The 22,160-nt window shown below is 47.0% G+C and overlaps 1 protein-coding gene across 2 annotated transcripts in view; it reads right to left on the reverse strand.

Moving 5' to 3' along the window:
* The window catches only part of ZNF532 (zinc finger protein 532), a 388,260-nt gene that overhangs the window by 87,149 nt on the left and 278,951 nt on the right, over window positions 1–22,160 (reverse strand). For both annotated transcript variants that reach the window (XM_078674895.1, XM_078674894.1), the window contains one exon: window positions 7,908–8,084. In XM_078674895.1, the coding sequence (XP_078531021.1) occupies window positions 7,908–8,084 (177 nt within the window). The remainder of the gene's footprint in view (window positions 1–7,907; window positions 8,085–22,160) is intronic.

Genomic DNA, 22,160 nt, shown 5'->3' on the forward strand with positions numbered 1-22,160 from the left:
TTCCCATTGATCAGATCAAAGCAGATTTTTTCTTAGCAGATTCCGACTGTATACAATATTTACGATTGCAACATTGAGAACAGCAGGGGGCAGGGCAACCCATGACCTCTTTTGAGTAATGGATACTCCTTTAAACGGACGACAAGCACCTCATACTGAACTATGCGATATGCTAGGCAAAGAGTCTTCCCTGGCTAAATCCAATGGGCAGGCGAGATGGGAGCCGGAGCTGGGGAGACCCCTTACTTCCAAAGAGTAGATGGATATCTTTTACAGAGTACATCAAACAGCACATGATATGGCGAGCACTGGGACCATCCATAAAATTGTCTCTTACTGGTACCTGACCCCAGAGAGACTTCACAAATGGAACGCAGGGAGCTCAAAAGTATGCAGGATACTGGGATGCTACTCCACCTTCTACTGCATAGTCCGAAACTCACCTGTTACTGGGATTAAATAGTGACCGATATTGACTCTGTCTTTCACACTACAATCCAAAGGTTCCCAGCATATACTATCCTTGGACTACCAAACTCCTCGACTTATCCGCCACGCTCTAACCAGGAGAGGAAAATAGACCTAGCCTTGGGGGCGTCTCAGCAGGCGATTCTATAACTCCGAGGCACTGATATGACTCCCAATCACACCTCCTGGCTACACAAACTCTGGTTTATCCTGGGGATGGAGAAACTTGTCGGTGGATTCAAGCTGCACCCTTTATTCAAATTCTTTCCTCCGAGTTCTAAGAACGGACGTGCTCAGCCTACCGACGGCTTTAATCCCCTACGAGATCCCCACAGAGAGCTAGGCGCCACCTAGAATCATACCATCTTCCCTTCCTATACCGTACCATATTGTGAGGCCGACATTACCGACCATGTAATTGCTGTTTTTATTGCGATTTGGGAGGTAGGGAGTTGTTTGACTGGTTTACTTAAAAGTGCCTGACTTACCCTGCAGTTCCAAGGGTTGTAGGCAGAAATCTGTGATAAGAGCTCTTTCTGCTTTATCGACCATTGCCGGCCTCTGGTGTAGGCAAACAGCTTTGCATTGCCCTGACTGGGCTTTAATAAACAGAATTGTTCCACAAGATTAGCTATGGTAACCCTAATTTACAAACAAAGCAAATCACCTAAGGAATTTGCCTGCCTAAAGGCCTCTCTACATCCGGACTATTGCAGATGAAGATGCTGGCAAAGGTACTGGTAAATTGGATGTACAACATTCTAGATAAGTTAATTCACCCTGTGTGGCTGTCTGTCCAAGCATAAACTCTGAGGAAGCCTGCTGTCATTTTGTCATTAGACACTGAAAAGGATTTCTGTTCTGTTGAATGGCCTTATTTAATACTCACCTTAGGGAAATGGGGTTAGGACTGGGGTTCCTGCGGTGAATCAGACTGTTATATACTAGTCCTGGGGCAAACATACAATGGCACTCCCGCTGACATATTTCAGCTGGGGTGAGGCACTAAGCTGGGCTGCCCATGTTACAGTTCCTGTTTGCCCTGGAGACAGAGCCCCTGGCCTCGTGCCTATGAGGTGATGCTCAAATTAGCAGCCTAGTGTGGGAATGCAGATGGGAGTTCGGGTATCGCCCAACCTAAATTCTGAATTCTTCAAATGCACTATTAGGGACTCCGGTCATACACATACTGACAGACTGGCTGCCTCCAAAACGGATGGTGTGCCCTTTAAAATAATGAAATCACTAGCGCTTACTCAACGTCCTTCAAAATACTCCGAGTGACTCCACACATGGTCCCAGAGGAGTATTTATGGAAACTGTAGGGTGGACGGAGGACCTTGCTATGAGACAGAGGTCCAATTAGAATGGTATACGACAGGGAAATAGCACTGGTTGGTAGGTGTAGTAGATAAGTATGTCTGGTAGTTAGGTATGGTAGGGAGTGATGGTTGGGTACATATGATACTTTGATAGGGAAGTTAGGTGTGATAGTGCATAAAATAATATATTTAAAAGTTTGCATTAATATAGTATGTTCTAGACTTCTAGCTCACAACATCATAGCACTGTTAAGGAGAAGCACACTTTTGCTAGCAGATACGTTTTTTTTATATAAGATGCTGCAATTGTTTTAAGCGCGTTACAAATCATAGCATAAATAATAAAAACTACAGTTGTGCAGAAAAAAGAATGGTTTATTTATAAAATTATAAACCTGGGCTTAATAATAATAATAGTAGGTAGCTGAATAGGATGCATTAACAGAGTTAGGCTACACTCGCAAAGAACTGTGGTATAAAAAGTAGCCAGAAGAAGCAGTTTCTATTGAAGTGTTGAACTTAAAAGATATTGCACAGTATGCACTTTTTACAATTGGCCACTATTGTCACTGCATCATTAAGAAAGTTTATGCGCATGCTTGTCTTGACTAAACAAACAAAACATGTAAATCCAGCATGTAACCATAACAACAAAGTAAGATAAATGAGCATGCAAGGGAGATCAGCGAAGGAAAAAAAAAACACTTACCTGAAAACGGCCAACTGCCGCCTCTCCTCTGTCCTCTTCCCGTCTCCGGTCCGGCAGCAGGAAGCACCTGGGCTCCCATGCTCTCCTGAGCCAATCACAATACTGCAATGAAGCCTTGTGATTGGTCTGAGAGCCGTGGTGCGGTGCTCAGATGGAGAATGGGAGGCTGGCGTGTTCCTCACCAGGCTGTGCATTACAGCCTGGTGGGGAAGATAAAAGTTCATGTGACTGTTTGGCTGGGCCATCAGGGCCGGGAAAGTAGTTGTATGTGGTTAGGGAGTGCAAACCGCTCCTCCCCCTGTTCTGGCTAGGCCCGCCCCACCCAGAGAGCAACTGGCTGCAATAGGAAAACTGAAATGTTCATAACAATAAATTATTTTAAAAAATTCCTTTTGAGCAGTGGGGCGACGCTCCTCGACCTTAGTGGAGGAGCTGCCACTCTGGTAATTGTAGCGTTTGGTTGACAAGTAAGTGATAAATCACCTTTGATAGGAACTGTGGTTTGTTCTCATTACCACTCTGTCCTTGTGTATTTGCAAGTACGTTTACTGTGTTGAGTGCTGGTGGCTCACTAACCCTTCTTAGGGAGCTGGTGACTATCAGGAATGCCTTGTGAAGGTTAGGTGTTTGAGGTCAGATTTGAGCATTGGCTCAAATGGACCAGACTCCAGATTTAGGTTCTATATTAGTGCGGATCTGGAATGATTGGTGGCTCAAACTCTACCACTTCCGGTTCTCTCTCCATCTGTGGTTTAAGAGAGATTCTAAATTCCTTCACGGATCTGTCGCAATCCCTTTTTTTTCTGCGCAATGATTCAATTATGGCTTCAATACAATTTATTATTTATAAAGTTTTATATAGCGCAAACAAGATCCAGGGGAATATCGGAGCGCTTTACATTAGGATGAAAGGAGGACATAATTGAATAGTCGACAACAAGTACTAGTAAAAAATAAAATAAAAAAAGGAGGAGGAATTGTTACAAATTCAGGGACAGTTGCACCATGGAGGGTCATACAATAAACAAGTTTACGCGGGCCCAGAGGGGAGTGTTGTGCATGGAAAAGAAGAGCAGTAAAGGATGATGGTACGAAGGAAGTAGGAATAAAGCCTTTGAATAGGTGAGCCCTGCCCAAGCAGGGTAAGAATTTATTCATTAAGAATCTTTTGGTTTCCAATTTGAGCGCTGTCGTTGCAAAGATTCTGCGTACTTCTGGAGGAAGAGAGTTCCAAATCTTTGGGGCGGCGGCAGGGAAGGGTCTGTGACAGGTTCTCTTTTTCTTAAGGATGAGTGGTTTCAAGAGGAAAATATTGGCGCTCTTGCCCCACAAGAAAGCTCAAGTTTTTGCGCTAGGTACCTGGGGGTATTGAAGTGAAGAGCTTTGTGCGTAAGAACAGCAATCTTTAACTGAATACGTGCTTCATAGGGCAGCCATTTAAGAGATTTTAGGACTGGGGATGTGTGCTCATTTCTCTTTGAGCCTGTAACCAGTCTAGCAGCAGAGTTCAGCGATACTCTTAGAGGAGCCAGAGTGTATTTGGGTAGGCCGCAGAGGGTCGTGCTGCCGTAGTCAAGGCTCGGCAGGACAAGCGCTTGGACCACCAGCTTGAAATCATTTTGAGGAAGAAAAGGGTTGATCTTCCTGAGTGTCCTCCTCAAGTGATTTGCTACCTTGCAGACCTTACGGATGTGATTTTTCATGTTCAGGTGCTTGTCCAGGGTGACTTAGAGCGATTTGGCTGAGTCTACGATGAGAGGAGTGCGGTTGAAGGCAGTGAGGGGATTCAACCAAAGGTCAAGCCAAGCTTGGGGGTGTTGTTAGTAGGGAAGATGACCATAATTCTGTTTTGGAGGTGTTGAGCAAGAGATGGTTCGCAGTTAACCAGTTTTGAGTAGAGGATAGGGTCGTGTTGAGAGAGATTACATTTTCCGGGGAGTAGATTTTCACATAGATTTGTGTATCGTCCGCATACATATGAAAGAGAGTGTCCGTGGAGTTTAAAGAGTTAGCTAATGGTTCCAAGAACAGGTTGAAGAGGATAGGAGAAAGGGCGGACCCTTGGGAAACCCCCATGTGAACTGGAAAGGGCTGGGAGAGAGAGTGGTTTGCCTTGACCCTTTGAGATCTGTGGTGGAGGAAGGACGAGAACCATTGTAGAACCTGACCAGAAAAACCCATCTTGTTTTCCAGAATGGAAAGGAGGTTGTCATGATTAACTGTGTTGAATGCTGAGGAAAGGTCCAGGAAGATCAGGAGGCAGGATTCGTTTTGGTCAAGCATTTTTAAAATTTCATCCATAACGTGAATGAGCGCAGATTCGGTGCTGTGCTCCTTCCGAAAGCCAGATTGATGCTGGTCAAGGAGTTGATAATCCTCTGTGTGAGCACAAAGTTGGGATTGAACACATTTTTCAATGAGTTTCGCTAGGGTGGGAATGTTGGAGATAGGACGGAAGTTATTGAGATCAGCCTTGTCTGCGTTGGGTTTTTACAGTATAGGTGAAACCTGAGCTGCCTTTAGACAATCGGGGATCATGCCTTGAGAGAGTGAGGCGTTTACAATCCTTGTCCAAGTGGGGATGAGAACATTCTTGATATCTTTGAAGATGGCCAGTGGCAAGGGATCATTGAAGTGGTTGGATGGGTTTATGTTATGAAGGATCTTGGTGATGGCTTTTTCACTAAATGGGGTAAATGTGTTCTAGGACGCATTGTTCTTCATGTTCAGGTTAGTAGATCTGCGTTTTTCACAGAGGTCAAGAGGTGATCTGTCACTGGAGGAAGGCAATAGAGCCTTCTTAGAGGCGAGGTCAATGGTGATGAGTCTTGCTTTCTCAGTCAAGAAAGCAGCAAGTTCATCGCAGGAGGGAGAGCTGCCACCAGGATCCGAGTGGATTGGACCTACAACTGATTGCTGTTTGACCAATTCGAAGAGTTTCTTGGGGCTGTTGGCCGCTTGATTCAATTGGTGTCTGAAATAGTCAGCCTTCGCGCTCTTAATTTGTTTGTTGTAAAGGCTCCTAGCCTCTCTAAGGGGTTTTCATTGGTCCACAGAGGGATTGGATCGCTAGAAACTTTCGAGTGATCTCAGGTTGCGGCATTCCGTATTTAAATTATCATTATACCAGGAATTGGGTAATTTTGTTGAGGCATTTGTTTGTTGGATTGGAGAGAAAACATCCATGATCTTGGAGATGGTCGAATTGTAGGAGTGAGTGAGTGACTGCACTTGCTATTTTATCGGAGTATATTGATCTGAGGTCCCTTTTCCAGATCTTTACTTTTATGGGTTGAGCCTTCCTCTAGCACATCTCCCTGTTGATAAAAAAGAGGATGTAGTGGTAGTCGGACCAGTCACATGGGATAATGGAATCCAAGGTGATGGACTGTTCATTTGAGATAATGAGATCTAAGGTTTCTCATTTTATATGGGTTGGTTGGTCACAGTACTGAGTCAGGTCTTGCTAATTTAAGAACGATTTTAGGCAGGATACTGCGGTGTCATCGGGGTTCGACCAGTGGAGGTTGAAATCACCAGGAAGATTTGGGCCACAGTTGAATCAACATTGACGGAGATGATTTCCATTATTTGCTCGATAAAGGGGACCTTGTCCCCCAGGGGGTGGTAGAAGGTGGGAAGTTTACAAATCGGTAGGTTCTTGCATGAGATGCTGAGACAAAGGTATTCACAGGAGGAAGGCGTAGAGTAATCACATTGAGAGATCGAGATTGCGTTTCTGTTACTACAGGTTAGGCCACCACCCAACTTCCGAGCTCTATCTAGCCTAATTATATTGTGAGTGGGTGGTATTAGGAGGTCTAGGATAGGAGTGGAGGAGGGATTTAGCCAAGTTTCAGTGAGGCTGATGATGTCGAAGTCCTTGTGTTGGATGAGGTCAAAGATATTGGAGGCATGTTTGCTGGCTGATCTGCAATTGAGTAATGCACATTTGAGACGTAATGGAATGGGGCGGGAGGCGTCTGGGTGACAGCCACACGAGTGAGGTTGTCAATATTGCTGCTTCAAGGATTGCGAGGAGGTTCTCTGTACGGGTTAGAATGGATAGGTTGAATTTGACTCGGCTGGATCACGTTGTGGTTGGAACGGGTTGAGTAAGAGTTGTAAGTGACAAGGAGATCCATGGACGATGGGGGGGGGGGGGGGGGACACACACACATCTTCTAGGCCAGGAGGAATCGGTGGGTAGGGGAATGTATTTCAGGATGGGGGAGGGGGGGTGAGGGCTGACCAATGCAATCACTCTCTCTAGTGGAAACATTGGGCATCTTCGCAGATCTGGGGAACAAGCTGATCATGGAGAAAAGATCATTATAGAGGGCTTTCATTTCAAGTAGCTCGGAGGTGAGAAGGTGCAATTGGAGATATGTCATCCAGGCGCGCTGCCAAGTCGGGGTGTTGGGCTGGAGGAGGCGTAGGGAAAGCGAAAGGGGAAGCGAGAGGGGAAGGGGGGTCTTGGCGCAAGTCCTTAGGAGCAGGGGTGGAGGTGAAAGGTTCCTTGGTAGGTAGTAGATCTTTTATTTTCACTTTCCCTCGATCACCATTGGTTTTGCTGTCAGCACAGCCTTCTGTTTCAACTCCAACCCTACGTTTCAGCTCCTCCCTCTATTTTATCGGTCTCTCCTTCTGAGTTCTCTCCCTGTGCCAACTTGGTGTTGGATGACTTCGATTTTGCCATGACTTAGTGTGCACACCTTTGCTTTTCGCTTCCCTTCAGCGTCTTGGGCTGGAACACTGTGTGCACTGTACAACCCTCTGTGTTGGCATATTAGGGAGACAAAGGCTGATGACCGAATGTGCGTCATTTTGGCCACACTTATTGTAGAACTATGGGTAAAATATAAAAGGGGTATGCTCCATCCATTACCTGCATTCTCAGACCATTGTGGTTGACGTGGATTCAGATGGTTGTGTTCTGATAGTGAGATATGTGCCTTCCCTTGACATTGCTATTGTATCCAATGGTGTTCTTTCATTGTTTTCAGATGTTTTGCTCTTAAAACTCAGTGAATATCTTTTAAAATCTTCTGTGTTCCAAACCCAACGCCACAAAAAAGAGTCTGAAGATGGCAGCCAAACAAATGGGCTTCCAGGGTGAGGGCCTGATGTCACAGGAAAGGATCTGAAACACCAAATGGTCAATGCCGCCCAGCAGAAAAAAAACAAAAGGATAGAACAGAGAATTCTAGACCAAACCACTAGATGGCAGAATGATGCACAGCAGGTAAATCCAGAAAAGATTCACAAGAGGATCAGAGTTAACCAGCAGCATGGAACTTATATTCATTTACTGTTTGAAGTAGAATAAGATAAACAGAATAACAGAAGTTAAATATATATTTAATTTCGAAAAATTAAAATGAAAAATAATATAATCTTATTCTTACTTTGGTTCTCCAATCTTGACACCTGGGTGTTGGGTATATGTATGGGAGTGTGTGCTGGGAGCAGATTTGAAAGCCATTGGACAAATTGGACATTTGTAGAAAACTTCACAATGAGCACCTTGAATATGAGCCTTAAGAGAAGGCACCTCCGAGTACACAACGTTGCAATGTACACATCTGCAAAAATAAAAAAAACACATAGTAATGGAAGCACCAATAAATATAATTAAACATAATATTTCAGTAAGTACTTCCTAACAAAGCAAAAACTTACTAGGCCACTGTGGCAATATAAAAGCAAATTTAATTTTAAGAACAGAAACAATTCAAGAGGACTGAAAAATAAAGCAACCAGCAAAGCATTGAAGGAAATGACACAAGATCACGATGAAAACATATAGATTAGCTCATTCTATGTAGGTATGTTTTAATCGTACACATTTGTGTGTAAGTGACACAGGTGCAGGACAGTAAGTGGCTAATCATGAGCTGCATAGTGCAAGAAGGTTGTGATTACCAATTCCATGCAGTAATTGATCCCTCAACAAAGCAATTAAGAGATAAAGCCCTCGGAATGGGGAACAGCCATGCAAACCCAGGATAAAAAGGCTCCCTCCGCACGACTTGCTCCATTTCCAGGGGCTTTTTCACTCCCATTTATCACTTGCTCTTAACCCTGTGATAAATGTGGTGAGGAGCCAATGTGGGTTCTGATTGCGAGCTGCAAAGAGTGACTTAAATCTGTTTTGGGCCAGTTGTTTGGGTACATTTTTGCCCCTGAGGGCATGGATACTGGCGGCCCCATCACCGGACCCTACCGCTTAAGTACTGAGAGGGCTACTGTAGTTGAAGCACAGTCTGCCATTGCCTCGGTTGGTATCCCCTCCCCAAGCCTCTAAAAGGGTGAAAACATTAGTGAAACTGGAGCATCAGGAGAGCAAGCCCAAGAGAGCGAGCCCAATAGTGCAAGCCCAAGAGAGCAAGCCCAGGAGAGCAAGCCCAGGAGAGCAAGCCCAGGAGAGCAAGCCCAGGAGAGCAAGCCCAGGAGAGCAAGCCCAGGAGAGCGTACCTTTGCATTGAGATCCTTTAAATATGTTAGGTCAGCGCTTCCTAAACGTTTTAGAACCACAACCTACTTTTTAGTATGACAAGCTTAAACAACACACTTAGCTTTGATTGACATGTAATGAATATGCTACTTACCAGTATGCATCTGTTCTTGGCATGTAGGGCTGCTGACATTCATGCTCACTGCTCCATCAGGATTCAAGCAAGCCGGGCCGACAAGGCTGAAATGCCAGAAACCGGTCCCCGGTAGCTTGTCTCCTTTCTGGTGAAGAATTGGCTTGGTAGTTTGGTCTGCCCTGTTCCCATGATGCACTGGGCCAGGGACAGACTAATTTGCATATAGCCAGGTTCTGAGCTGGGATGGGGCAGTGAGCTAAATAACGGTGATGGATCAAGCCCTGATCTTTTGACTGGGTAAGAGTGGTCTGCTTAATTCAGACACTCTGTTCATCACCACCCCCTTTTCTGAATCGACATTCATATCTATAGCATAGATCGCCGCCTAGTGTTGGGTCCGGATGATTGCACCTTGTTGTCCTGGAAGAGTCTTCGAAGTATCACGAGATAGGTGGCTCCTCCCCTGGACTACAGTGCCCATGGGCATCGACTCCATCCTTAGATTGTGTTTAGCCATTGTGGCAAAGATGGAGTGCAATAGTGTAAACGATGACCATGTGTAAGAGTATGTGTAAGAATAAGAAGTCTGCAACCGCTACGGGCGCCGGGGAGGAGGGCGGGCGATATGAATGTCAGCAGCCCTACATGCCAAGAACAGATGCATACTGGTAAGTAGCATATTCAGTTCGAGGCATGTGGGCTGCTGAATTCATATCTATAGCATAGAATACATAGCAGTCCCCCCACTAACGGCGGCTGCCCGTGCCAGTTGCAGAAGCCTGAAAAAGTGTTCGAAGAACAGCCTGCCCTACAGCTGCCTGCTGCTTGGAATGGACGTCTACACAGTAATGCTTAGTGAACGTATGTGGTGTAGACCATGTGGCTGCTCTACAGATGTCTTCCAAAGGAATATTGCCTAGGAACGCCATGGAGGCCCCCAACTTGCGAGTGGAGTGGGCCCTGGGGGGGACCGTTAAAGTGCGCTTAGCCTTGTGATAGCAAATTTGAATGCACTTAACGATCCATCTGGCAATTCCTGCTTTGGAAATGGGGTTGCCTTTGTGCTGGGCTGAGAAGGCAACAAAGAGCTGTTGTGTTTTTCTGAAATCTTTTGTTCTGTCAATATAGTACATCAGCGCTCTTTTGACATCAAGAGTGTGGAGCATTCTTTCGGCGACAGTTTCTGGGTTTGGAAAGAATGCGGGCAGTTCAATGGTTTGATTGATATGAAACTGCAACACCACCTTTGGAAGAAACTTAGGGTTAGTGCGCAGCACAACCCTGTTGGGATGAATTTGAATAAATGGCTCTTGGACAGTGAGCGCCTGCAGCTCACTGACTCGCCGTAGAGAAGTGATGGCAATGAGAAAAGCCACCTTCCATGTCAAGAATTGAATCTCACAGGAATGGAGAGGCTCAAAAGGTGGGCCCATCAACCTGGTGAGGACCACATTGAGGTTCCACACAGGAGCTGGCGGGGTCCTGGGAGGGATGACGCGCTTCAGGCCTTCCAGGAAGGCCTTAACGGCCGGCACTCTGAAAACAGAGAGATGCTGCCTGTTTTGGAGATAAGCCGCTATGGCGGATAAGTGTATCCGAATAGAAGCATATGCCAGATTGCATTTGTAGAGATGTAACAAATAGCAGATGATATCTGGAATGGATGCATCTAGCGGGTTGATATTGTGGGTAGTACAGTACATGACAAACCGCTTCCATTTACCTGCATAGCAAGCTCGGGTAGTGGGCTTTCTAGCCTCCCGGATGATGTCCATGCATTCAGGAGGCAGATTAAGGTAGCCAAACTCAAATACTTCAGGAGCCAGATCGCCAGGTTGAGCTGTTGCGGATCTGGATGCTGAATGTCGCCATGGTTCTGCGTCAAAAGCCCCGGTGTGAGGCGCAGCCTTTGATGCGGCACCACGGAGAGTTCCAGAAACGTAGTGTACCATGGTTGGCGTGCCCACGTTGGAGCAACCAGGATGAGCGTCGTCGAGTGTTGTTTGAGTTTCCTTGCCACCAGTGGGATGAGAGGCGCTGGTGGAAAAGCGTACGCAAATCTGCCTGACCAGTTCATCCATATCGCATTGCCCTGCGACTGTGGGTGAGGGAACCTGGCGGCAAAGCTTTGGCATTTTGCGTTTTCCTTTGTGGCAAACAGGTCTATCTCTGCATGACCCCACTGCTGGAAGTACGGGCGGAGTACTGATGGATGTATCTCCCACTCGTGCAGTTGGTGGCTGTACCTGCTGAGCAGATCCGCCATTTGATTGTCTTTGCCTGGGAGGTGTTCCGCCATGAGGAAGATGTTCCTCTGAATGGCCCACTTCCACATGCTCTGAGCCAGATGAGACAACTGTGGAGAGTGTGTACCTCCCTGCTTTTGGATGTAGTACATGGCTGTCATGTTGTCCGTCCGGATCAACACGACTTTGTTGCACAGATGTACTTTGAAGGACTTGAGTGCCATGAAGATTGCCATCAGTTCTAGGTAGTTGATGTGCATCTTCTGTTGCTGCGTTGTCCACAGTCCCTGCACTGTGTAGTGGAGCACATGAGCTCCCCACCCTTGGAGAGATGCGTCCGTCGTCAGGATAATCTGTGGCACAGGCTCTTGAAACGGTCGGCCCTTGCAAAGGTTGTGTGGATTCCACCAATGCAGAGAGCTGTATGCCCGACCGGTCACCAACACTAGCTCTTTCAACTGCCCGTGAGCCTGATTCCACTGACGTGCTAAGCACTCTTGGAGCGGACGCATATGGAGACTTGCGTGTGGGACAATGAAGATGCAGGAGGCCATCATGCCTATCAACTGCATGAACACTCTTGCAGGCAGTGAGTGTTGTGGTCTGAACTGTAGGATTAGCGACTGCATGTTGCTTATCCTCGCTGGGTTCGGCTGAGCCGTAGCCGCCAACGTGTCTATCGTCGCGCCTAAATACTGCCGCACATGTGCTGGCTGAAGGTGCAACTTCGGATAGTTGAGTGAAAACCCCAGACTGTGAAGAAGGTGAATGGTGTGGGACATGTCGGCCGCGCACTGCTGGGCCGACTTCGCTTGAACAAGCCAGTCGTCCAGGTAAGGGTAGACATGGACGTTCTGTCTCCTGAGGTGCGCCGCCACTGTCGCCAGACATTTGGTAAATACTCTGGGGGCTGTGGTCACCCCGAAAGGAAGGACTTTGAATTGGTAATGCTTGTCTTGAATGGTGAACCCGAGGTATTTCCTGTGGGAGGGGTGGAGTGGGATGTGACAGTAGGCATCCTTGAGGTCTAAGGTCGCGAGAAAGTCCCCTTTGTTCAGCAGTGGAAGAACCTGTTGCAGTGTTAGCATGTGGAAATGTTCTGAGAGGATGTACCGGTTTAGGGGCCGTAGGTCTAGAATCGGTCGGAGTGTGCCGTCCTTTTTCGGGATTAAGAAGTACAGGGAATATACCCCTGTGCCTTCTTCCTCCACCGGCACGAGCTCTATCGCGCCCTTTTGCAGCATGGCCAGAACCTCCTGCTGCAATAAGTGCAAATGCTCTTGTGACATAGGACGTTGCTTTGGGGGCATGTTGGGTGGAGTGTCTGTCAGCTCTAAACAATAGCCGAACTGGATAAGTTGCTTGACCCACCTGTCCGTGGTGATGGAGTGCCACACTGACAGGAACCGCTGGAGTCCCCCCCGACAGGTGTTGGGTGGTCGGGGGGGAGTGACAGGGAGTCACTGCTTGTTGGTGGCAGAGGAGCGGGAACTGTTGTTGCCTCTGCCTCTGCCCTTTGAGCTGTTGCCCCGGTATCCACCTCTACTCTGTTTGGGGTAGGATGACTGCGCCCCACTTTTGTTGAACTGCGACTGTTGTGACATTTGGCCTCTGGTAACAACCCGATTGCCTTAGCGACGAAAAGTGTTCCCACGAAACTGCTGTGACTGTAGAGCCCCCATGGACTTGGCAGTCTCAGTATCTTTTTTAATTTTTTCCAGTGTGGTGTCGACTTCAGGACCAAACAGCCTGTCGGGGTTGACTGGTTGGTTGAGGATGGTTGTCTGTATTTCGGGCTTGAACCCGGAAGTTCGGAGCCAAGCCTGTCTCCTGAGCATCACGCTAGTATTGATTGCCCTAGCCGCTGTATCAGCAACGTCAAGGGCGCACTTGATAGCAGCATTGGAAATGAGTTTGCATCTCAGCCCCTTCCTTGTATTGGTGTGGCAGGTGTTGCAACAGGGTCTCTAGGGTGTCATAATGTGCCCTGTCGTATCTGGCCAACAGCGCCTGTGTGTTTGAAATGCGCCAGATGTTGGCCGCCTGTGCTGCTACCCTCTTCCCTGACGCCTCTAGCACTTTTGACTCTTTGTCCGGGGGAGGAGCTTCACCCGTGGTTTGAGAGTTAGCTCGTTTGCGAGCATTAGAGACCACCAAAGAGTCCAGCGGCAGTTGGCCCCTTATATACGTTGGATCGCCAGGTGCCGGTCTGTATTTTTTCTCAATCCGAGGGTTAACAACCCTAGCTCTCGTGGGTTCCTTAAAAATGTCCGCAGCATGCCTTAGGACCCCCTTTAGCATGGGAAGAGTTTTCACAGTTTTTTCCGCAGTGGAGAAAGTGTCAAAAAGGAAATCAGCTTCCACAGGGTCAGCATGCATATTCACATCATGGTTCTTAGCTGCCCTTTCTATCAAAGCATGAAATGCTGTGGAATCCTCTGTGGGAGACGTCTTGATGTTGAACACCTGAGGGTCAAGGGTTGCCTGCTGATCCCCCTGATCACCTGTGTCCACCCACGAGTCCTGTTGCTCATCAGGCTCAGTGTGGGCTGGGAAATTATACTCCTCATCCTGCTGCTCCCCATCGTCTCCATCTGAATAGGTGGGTGATGGCGTTGCCCCCTTGCAGGGTGCTGAATGCTGGGTTCGACCATCACAGGAGTATCATCTTCAGTCCTTTTGCGTTTCAGGGGAATCCTGAAGGCCTCCAAAGGCTGTGACGCCGTAATCTTCCTCTTCAGAAGCGTTAGCTTCCCGGTATCGGCGTCGATGTACTGCTCCGACTGCTCCGACAGAGTGTTGCTGACGCGTGAAACCCCCAGCAGGGGGAGTCGACTTGGACCTCTCCGGGTCCTTTGGCACCGGTCGCGGTGCAAAGGCCTTCGGCGCCACCTTAGGTGGTAGCGTGAAAAGGATCTGCTTTGAAGCCTGGGGCGTTGGGACAGCCTTGTTTGCGGCGGAAGGGATCTTCGGTTCCGATGCGGAAGCTCTGTCCTTAATACGTTTTAGGGAGTCCGAGACCTGCTTGGTGAAGGAAGCGGACGGCTTCGTAGACCCAACCGATGTCTTCGGTCCACCTCCAGAGGAAGACTCGGGCGCTGGCACCTTCTGCGTATCCGATGGAGGTGCACTGCGATCCCCGACCACAGCAGTGGACGTGGATGCCGACGACTTCGCCCCGGCAACTTTGACCTTTGGCGCCGTAGTGCCAGACCTTGGCTTCGCGCCCTTGGCAGCCGTGGTGTCGACAGGTTTGTAGATTTCGGCTCGACGGCCTCAGGGTGAACGGCCTCACCCGTTTTCTTCGGCTTCGGGTCGGCTGTCGCGCTCGGCACCGATTCAGCGGCTCTTCGCGAGCCGGGGTCCTCGACCACCTTCGCCACCGCGGAGGGTGCGACACTTTTCTTAGGCTTCGAGGCCACCGAAGACGACGGCGTCGATGGGGGAGCAGTCGTTTTTGGTTTCGATGGTGCGACGGCCATCTTAGTTGTTGTCGATACCGACAGTTTCGGTTTCGATTTAGGTAATGGCGGCTCCGCCGAAGTGTCCGTGGCCGGGCCGGAAGGCGGGGCCGTGGATATTGGTGTAGGGTCTAGGGTAAGGCCATGTGGCGATCCTTCGACCCGAGCCTTAGTAAAAGTACGAACGGGGTATAGCTCTTCCTCCGAGCTATCTTCCATGGCCCCGTAGGCCTCATCGTCGTCTCCTACCTCCTCGACGATTTCCTCCACGTCTTGGCCCTCTGCGTCCGCTTCGTAGTCGGACTCGACGACCACCGAAGGAGGCGAAACTTGAAGATGGACCTGTTGCTCGTCCGCTTCTTCATTGACGAAGATGTCCACCGGTGCCGGAGCCGATCGCCGGGCCTCTAGGCGCGCCGAAGCTTGATGGTTTTCTTCTACCTAAACCTGGAACAGGCCATGCAGTTGGCCTCGTCGTGGTCCGGCGACAGGCATTTGTTGCAGACCGGGTGGACGTCGATGTGTGGGTATTTGGATCCACACACGGGACAGTGTTTGAACGGACTTCGTTCCATGCCGTCGAAGTCTTGCTGCGTCGACTGGGCCTCGATCCTCGAAGTCTCACGACTCACGGGAAATCCGACTGGAAAGTTGGATGGAAGGGAGGCACCGAACGCGAACAATACCGACGGGTCAAAGAAGGCCTTTTGGCCTTGAAAAACTAAGTTTTTGTCGATTCCGAACCGGAGTTAACGAAACCACATCCGAACCCAATGGCGGAAAAAAACAATCTAAGGATGGAGTCGATGCCCATGCGCACTGTAGTCCAGGGGAGGAGCCACCTATCTCGTGATACTTCGAAGACTTTTCCAGGACAACAAGGTGCAATCATCCGGACCCAACACTAGGCGGCGATCTATGCTATAGATATGAATTCAGCAGCCCACATGCCTCGAACCTAAAGCACCGTGTGGTAGTGCGTTGTCATTTACAGACAGCACATTACCATTGAAATGGTTACTAAATTTGATGAGGTATACAGTTGTACTGAAAACTATATAGTTACGCTGATCAAACTATACTGTACACAAATTATAATGTTTGGAAATCCCGTTTCCATGAATATTTATTATTTGAGCATCACCAAGTAAAGAGTTGTGATTTGTCCTACTTAAGGAAAATGCTACTTACCAGTATGCATCTGTTCTTGACATGTAGGGCTGCAGAACCACACACTATTGCATTAGATCACCATCTGGTGGTGGGCCCGGATGATAACACTTTGTTGTTGTCTTGGAAGAGTCTTTGTCTGTTGGATGACTCCTCCCTTAGATCGTAGTGCGCATGGGCATCGACTCCATCTTCAGATTGTTTTTGCCGTTGGGCAAATGATGGAGTTGTAGGAGTACATATAGAGATGACCATGTATTGTGTATCTAAATAAGATGATACTGGAACAGACACCAGTAGCCGGGGAGGCGGGTGGCGTGTGTGGTACTGCAGCCCTACATGCCAAGAACAGATGCATACTGGTAAGTAGCATTTTCCGTTCGAGGCATATGGGCTGCAGACCACACACTATTGCATAGATTGCACAGCAGTTGCTCCCTTAGCGGCGACCACCCGTGTCTGTTGCAGTAGTTTGAAATAATGTTTTGAGTACAGCCTGGCCCACACTTGCTTGTTGTTTTGCCTGCACATCTACACAGTAGTGTTTTGTAAATGTGTGCGGAGTAGAGCATGTAACTGCTTTACAGATGTCATCTAATGGTATGTTACCTAGGAATGCCATAGATGCCCCTAATTTACGGGTAGAATGAGCCCTAGGGGGAATAGACAGAGTGAGTTTTGCTTTTTGATACTGCACTTAACATTCCATCTTGCAATGCCTGATTTTGAAATTGGATTCCCCTTAGGAGAAAAAGACACAAACAGTTGTTTCGTTTTACGAAAAGGTTTTGTCCTATCAATGTAGTATAGAAGCGCTCTTTTTACATCTAATGTATGTAGAGCTCTTTCTGCCACTGTTTGTGGTTGGGGAAAAAATACTGGCAACTCAATAGATTGATTGAGGAGGAAAGGTGAAATGACCTTTGGCAGAAACCTTGGATTTGTTTGAAGAACCACTTTATTATGATGAAGTTGTATAAATGGTTCTTGAATTGTTAATGCTTGTATCTCACTTACTCTTCTAAGTGACGTTACAGCTACTAAAAAAGCAACTTTCCATGTAAGGATTTGTAATTCACACTTATGTAATGGTTCGAAAGAAGGACCCATAAGTCTTGTGAGAACAACAATTAAGTTCCACACTGGAGAGGGTGGTATTCTAGGAGGAATTATTATTTTAAGTCCTTCCATAAACGCTTTGATTGGAGGTACTCTAAACAATGACAAATGTCTGTTTTGAAGATATGCTGCAATAGCAGCAAGATGTAACCTGATTGATGAATACGCCAAGTTAGATCTTCGAGGATGTAACAGATAGCATATAATGTTTGTATGGAAACATCTAAGGGATTGATGTGGTTATTTGTAAAATATACAACAAACCTTTTCCACTTTGCTGCATAACATGCTCTAGTGGTAGGGCGTCTTGCTTCTTTTATGACATTCATACAATCAGGTGGTACATTTAGATATCCAAATTCTAAGACCTCAGGAGCCAAATCGCTAGATTGAGCTGCATTGGGTCTGGATGCATAATCTCTCCATGGTTCTGTGTTAGTAGATGTGGAGAGAGTTTTAGTTTGTGATGTGGTACTACTGACATCTTTAGTAGCGTGGTGTACCAGGGTTGTCTTGCTCACGTTGGTGCTATGAGAATCAATGTGAGAGAATGTTGCTGTAGCTTGTGTACCACGAATGGGATTAGTGTGAGGTGGAAAAGCGTACACAAATTTGTTTGACCAGTTCATCCATACCGCACTACCTTTGGATGATGGGTGTGGGTATCTAGCGGCAAAGCTTGGGCATTAGGAGTTGTGTTTTGTAGCAGATCTATGTCTGGTTGAACCCACTTTTGAAACAATGGCTGAAGAACTTGATGATGAAGTTCCCATTCGTGTATATGTTGTCTTTGACGACTTAACAGATCTGCAACTTGATTATGAACTCCTGGGAGATGTTCTGCTAATAGGAAAATGTTCTAAGAATGGCCCATCTCCATATGCTCTGTGCCAGCCGGGAGAGCTGTAGGAAGTGTGCTCCTCCTTGTTTTTGAATGTAATACATTGCTGTCATATTGTCCAGCCGGACTAGAACAGCTTTGTTTGATAGGTAATGCTGAAATGATTTTAGAGCTAGAAAAATCGTCAATAACTCCAGATGGTTTATGTGGAGTATTTTTTGTTGCATCATCCATGTACCCTGTACTGTGTGATTTTGTAAATGCGCTCCCCATCCTGTGAGAGATGCGTCTGTGGCTAGTATTATCTGTGGAACAGGTTCTATAAACGGCCAGCCCTTGGAAAGGTTCTTGGTGTTCCACCATTGCAGAGAGCGATATGTCCGGTCGTCGACCACCACCAGATTTGTTATTTGTTGCGGAGCCTGATTCAACTGACTTGCCAAGCACTCTTGAATGGGGCGCATTTGTAGTCTTGCATATGGCACTATGAAAAGGCAAGATGCCATCATTCCTATTAGTTGCATAAACACTCAAGCTGGTAGTGAGTGTTGTGGCTGGAATATTTTGATAAGATCCTGCATAGTTTGCATTCTTGCTGGGTTGGGGTACGCTATTGCTTTGGAGGTATCTATTGTAGCACCCAGATACTGCTGAGACAGGGATGGTTGGAGATGGGATTTCTTTTGATTTACTGTGAATCCCAGTTTGTGTAGCAGACATATTGTTTGATGTGTGTGCTGTACACATTGGTTGTATGACTTGGATTTTATTAACCAATCGTCCAGATATGGGAAGACATGAATGTTGTCCCTTCTTAAGTGTGCTGCTACTACTGCTAGACACTGTGTGAACACTCGAGGTGCTGTAGTTACTCCGAAAGGGAGTACCTTGAATTGGTAGTGTTGACCTTCTAGAATGAACCTTAGGTACTTTCTGTGCGATTGTTGTATGGGAATGTGGAAGTAGGCGTCCTTGAGATCTAATGTGGCAAGGAAATCTCCCTTCTTTAGCAACTGTCGATGTTGTAGTGTGACCATACGGGCTGTACAGGTTTAGGGGCCTTAGATCTAAAATAGGTCTGAGTGACCCGTCCTTTTTGGGTATGAGAAAGTATAGAGAATAAACCCCTGTGTTTTGATGCTCTTTTGGGACTGGTTCTATTGCAGTCTTTTGCAGTAGAGATTCCACCTCTTGTCTTAGCAGTATGAGGTGTTCCTGTGACATAGGCCGCTGTCTGGGTGGTATTGTTGGAGGAGTGGAAGTGAGTTCCAGACCATAACCTGACTGAATTATTTGTCTTACCCACCTGTCTTTGGTGATGGAGTTCCATACAGGTAGGAACTGCTGTAACCTCCCCCCAACAGGACTGGAATGGTCTGGGGGGATGGAAGGGAAGTCACTGTTTGGGAGTAGAGGTGTTGCGATTGTTGTTTCCTCTACCTCTACCCTTATTGTTGTTTCCTCTATAACCTCCGCTATAATATCCTTTATTAGGCGAGGTTTGGTTGGGCGCTTTAAAAGAAGAGGAGGTATTGTCAGTTTGGAAACCCTTAGAGGCGCCCTTGTATGAGGAGCGACAAAAGGAAGGTCTATGGGCTTGTGTTTATAAAGCTCCCATGGATTTTGCCGTGTCTGTATCTTTTTTCATCTTTTCTAGTGCACTATCAACTGATGGACCGAAAAAGATGTACTTGGTCAAATGGCTGGTTTAAGACTGGCTTGTACTTCTGGTTTAAACCCAGAGATGCGTAACCATGCATGTCTACGCAACCATACCCCTGTGTTTATTGCTCTAGAAGCTGTCTGCTGTGTCTAGTGCACATCTTATGGAGGTATTTGCAATAACTTTGCCATCCTGTATTAGGTCAGAAGCCCTGGTTTTGTATTGCTCTGGCAAGTGTTGCATGAGTGACTCTAACTCATCATAATGAGCTCTATCATACATTGCTAACAAAGCTTGAGTGTTAGCAATCCTCCAGACATTAGCAGCTTGTGAAATGGTACGTTTTCCCGAAGCATCTAAAAGCTTAGACTCTTTGTCAGGAGGTGGAGCATCTCCTGTTGTCTGCAAAATAGCTCTTTTTCTTGCATTTGACACTACTAGTGAGTCCAATGGCAACTGTCCTTTAATGTATGCTGGATCAGTTGGAGCCTCTTTGTAATTCTTTTCTAGTCTGGGATTAATTACCCTTGCTCTGACTGGGTCCTTAAATATTTCAGGTGAATGTCTTACCACTCCACTAAGTATTGGAAGTGTGGTTGTGGTCTTATGTGATGACATTAAAGTGTCCATTAGGAAGTCTTCTTCCATTGTATCTGTGTGTAGGTCTAACCCATGGAAAGTGGCTGCTCTATGAATGAGCTGTGTAAACCCAATATTGTCATCTGGGGGAGATGGTCTAGACAGGTATACATCATCTTGTGGCAGATCTGGAGCATCTGGTACATTATAATCTTCCCATGGGTCACCTGATGGCCCAGGAATATCATCTGGGTCATTAATGTCATCCATGTGATGTTCACTCTCTATGTCCTGTGAGTAACTAACCCCATCATCCTCATCTTGTGGTATAAGACTATGTGTACTAGATGGTGAATGTACAGGAGCAATATCTACTGGTACTTCTCTTTCTGGTGAAGGGGTCCTCATTGGTGAAGTTTGAGCATGCTTTTTTAGAGGAACTGGCGGTGTTTTAGGATACTCCATTTTCCTCTTTTCAGACACAGAAGTGATATGTCCAGTCTTTGGATTAATATGAAGAGTTTTTTGCTTTGGATCAGGTTTAAAAAGCTCTTCTACTGGCAAATCTTTTTTCAGCGCCGATTTATATGGTATGGGGCCGAAATACTTCGGTTTAACAGTGTCTATTGTCTTTGGAGCAGACTTTTGTTTCGGTTCCGAAGACTTTTTCCTAGGATACGAGCTCTTTGGATCCGGAGTTTTTGGTCCCGGAGTACATTTCGACTCATCTACCTTCGGAGCCGAAGTATGTTTCCGTTCCGAAACCTTCTTCGGGTCCACTTTTTTCGAAACCGGGGTGGTTTTTGGTTCGGTAGCTTTGGGAACCTCTTTCGGTGCCGAACTTGCTTTCCCTTCAACCACTTTCGGTATCGAAGAATGTTTTGATGCCGGTGTTAATTTTGGTTTAAGGACCTTCTGCTTTTCGGGACCGACAGACTGACTCGAGCCCGAGTCGACTGGAGGCTTTTTTGTATTCTTCGCTGCCGAGCCAGAAGGCGGGGCGTTGGAAGGTTTTGGTCTGTGTGCACCTGGACACGAAGGTGGAGGTGGAACCAAAGCCTGTCCCGTTATGGTGGAGTGAACAGGGTCGACGTCTGTACTCATGACCTGTTGACCAGCTGGAAGATCTCCATCTTCGGATTGATCCTCGACTCCAGAAGCTGAATCCTCTTCTTCAGAAGCGATGTCTTCATGCTGTTGTTCTTCGGCGTCTACTTCAATTGGAGCCTCGTCTATGATGAGGTCTGGTGTCGACGAAGATGACTGCGCCATTACTCTTCGAGCTCAACAGTCCCTGATGGTTTTCTTGGACCGGAACGAAGCGCAGGCCTCACAGTCTCGACTCTCGTGCTCTGGAGATACGCCGAGACTGCAAACCTCATGAAGATCGGTGTGAGGGAATTTGTGTCCACACTGAGGGCACTTCTTGAAGGGTGTTCTTTCCATGAGCCAAAGGCCCAATGGCGCAGTTGGGCCCGACGGCTCGTCGAACGGTGGAATCGAGAAGTGAAGTTTCTATTCGACAATGGTAACCGGAATCAATGTCGACGACGATGCCGATGGTATTTTGAATGATTTATGGATTCGAAACAGATCGGTAATGGGACCGAACGATGAACAACATCCAAGCCCGATGGCGGAAAAAAACAATCTGAAGATGGAGTCGATGCCCATGCACACTACGATCTAAGGGAAGAGTCATCCAACAGACAAACACTCTTCAAAGACAACAACAAAGTGTAATCATCCGGGCCACCACCAGATGGTGATCTAATGCAATAGTGTGTGGTCTGCAGCCCATATGCCTCAAACATATTTGTTTCCTTCACATTTCAGAATTACAAAACAAAATTGTTTCATTTTCTCCTTATCACTGGCAAAAGAGGCAGACTCTTCTCCAGCTACTCTTGGGAAAGGGGAGTGCAGGCCAGTGTCAGGAAAGGTATCCAGGCCACTGGCTTCCCGCAAATCCAGAAATAAGTTTTCAAC

Source organism: Lissotriton helveticus, chromosome 2_1 (assembly GCF_964261635.1).
Source record: "Lissotriton helveticus chromosome 2_1, aLisHel1.1, whole genome shotgun sequence".
NCBI lineage: Eukaryota > Metazoa > Chordata > Amphibia > Caudata > Salamandridae > Lissotriton > Lissotriton helveticus.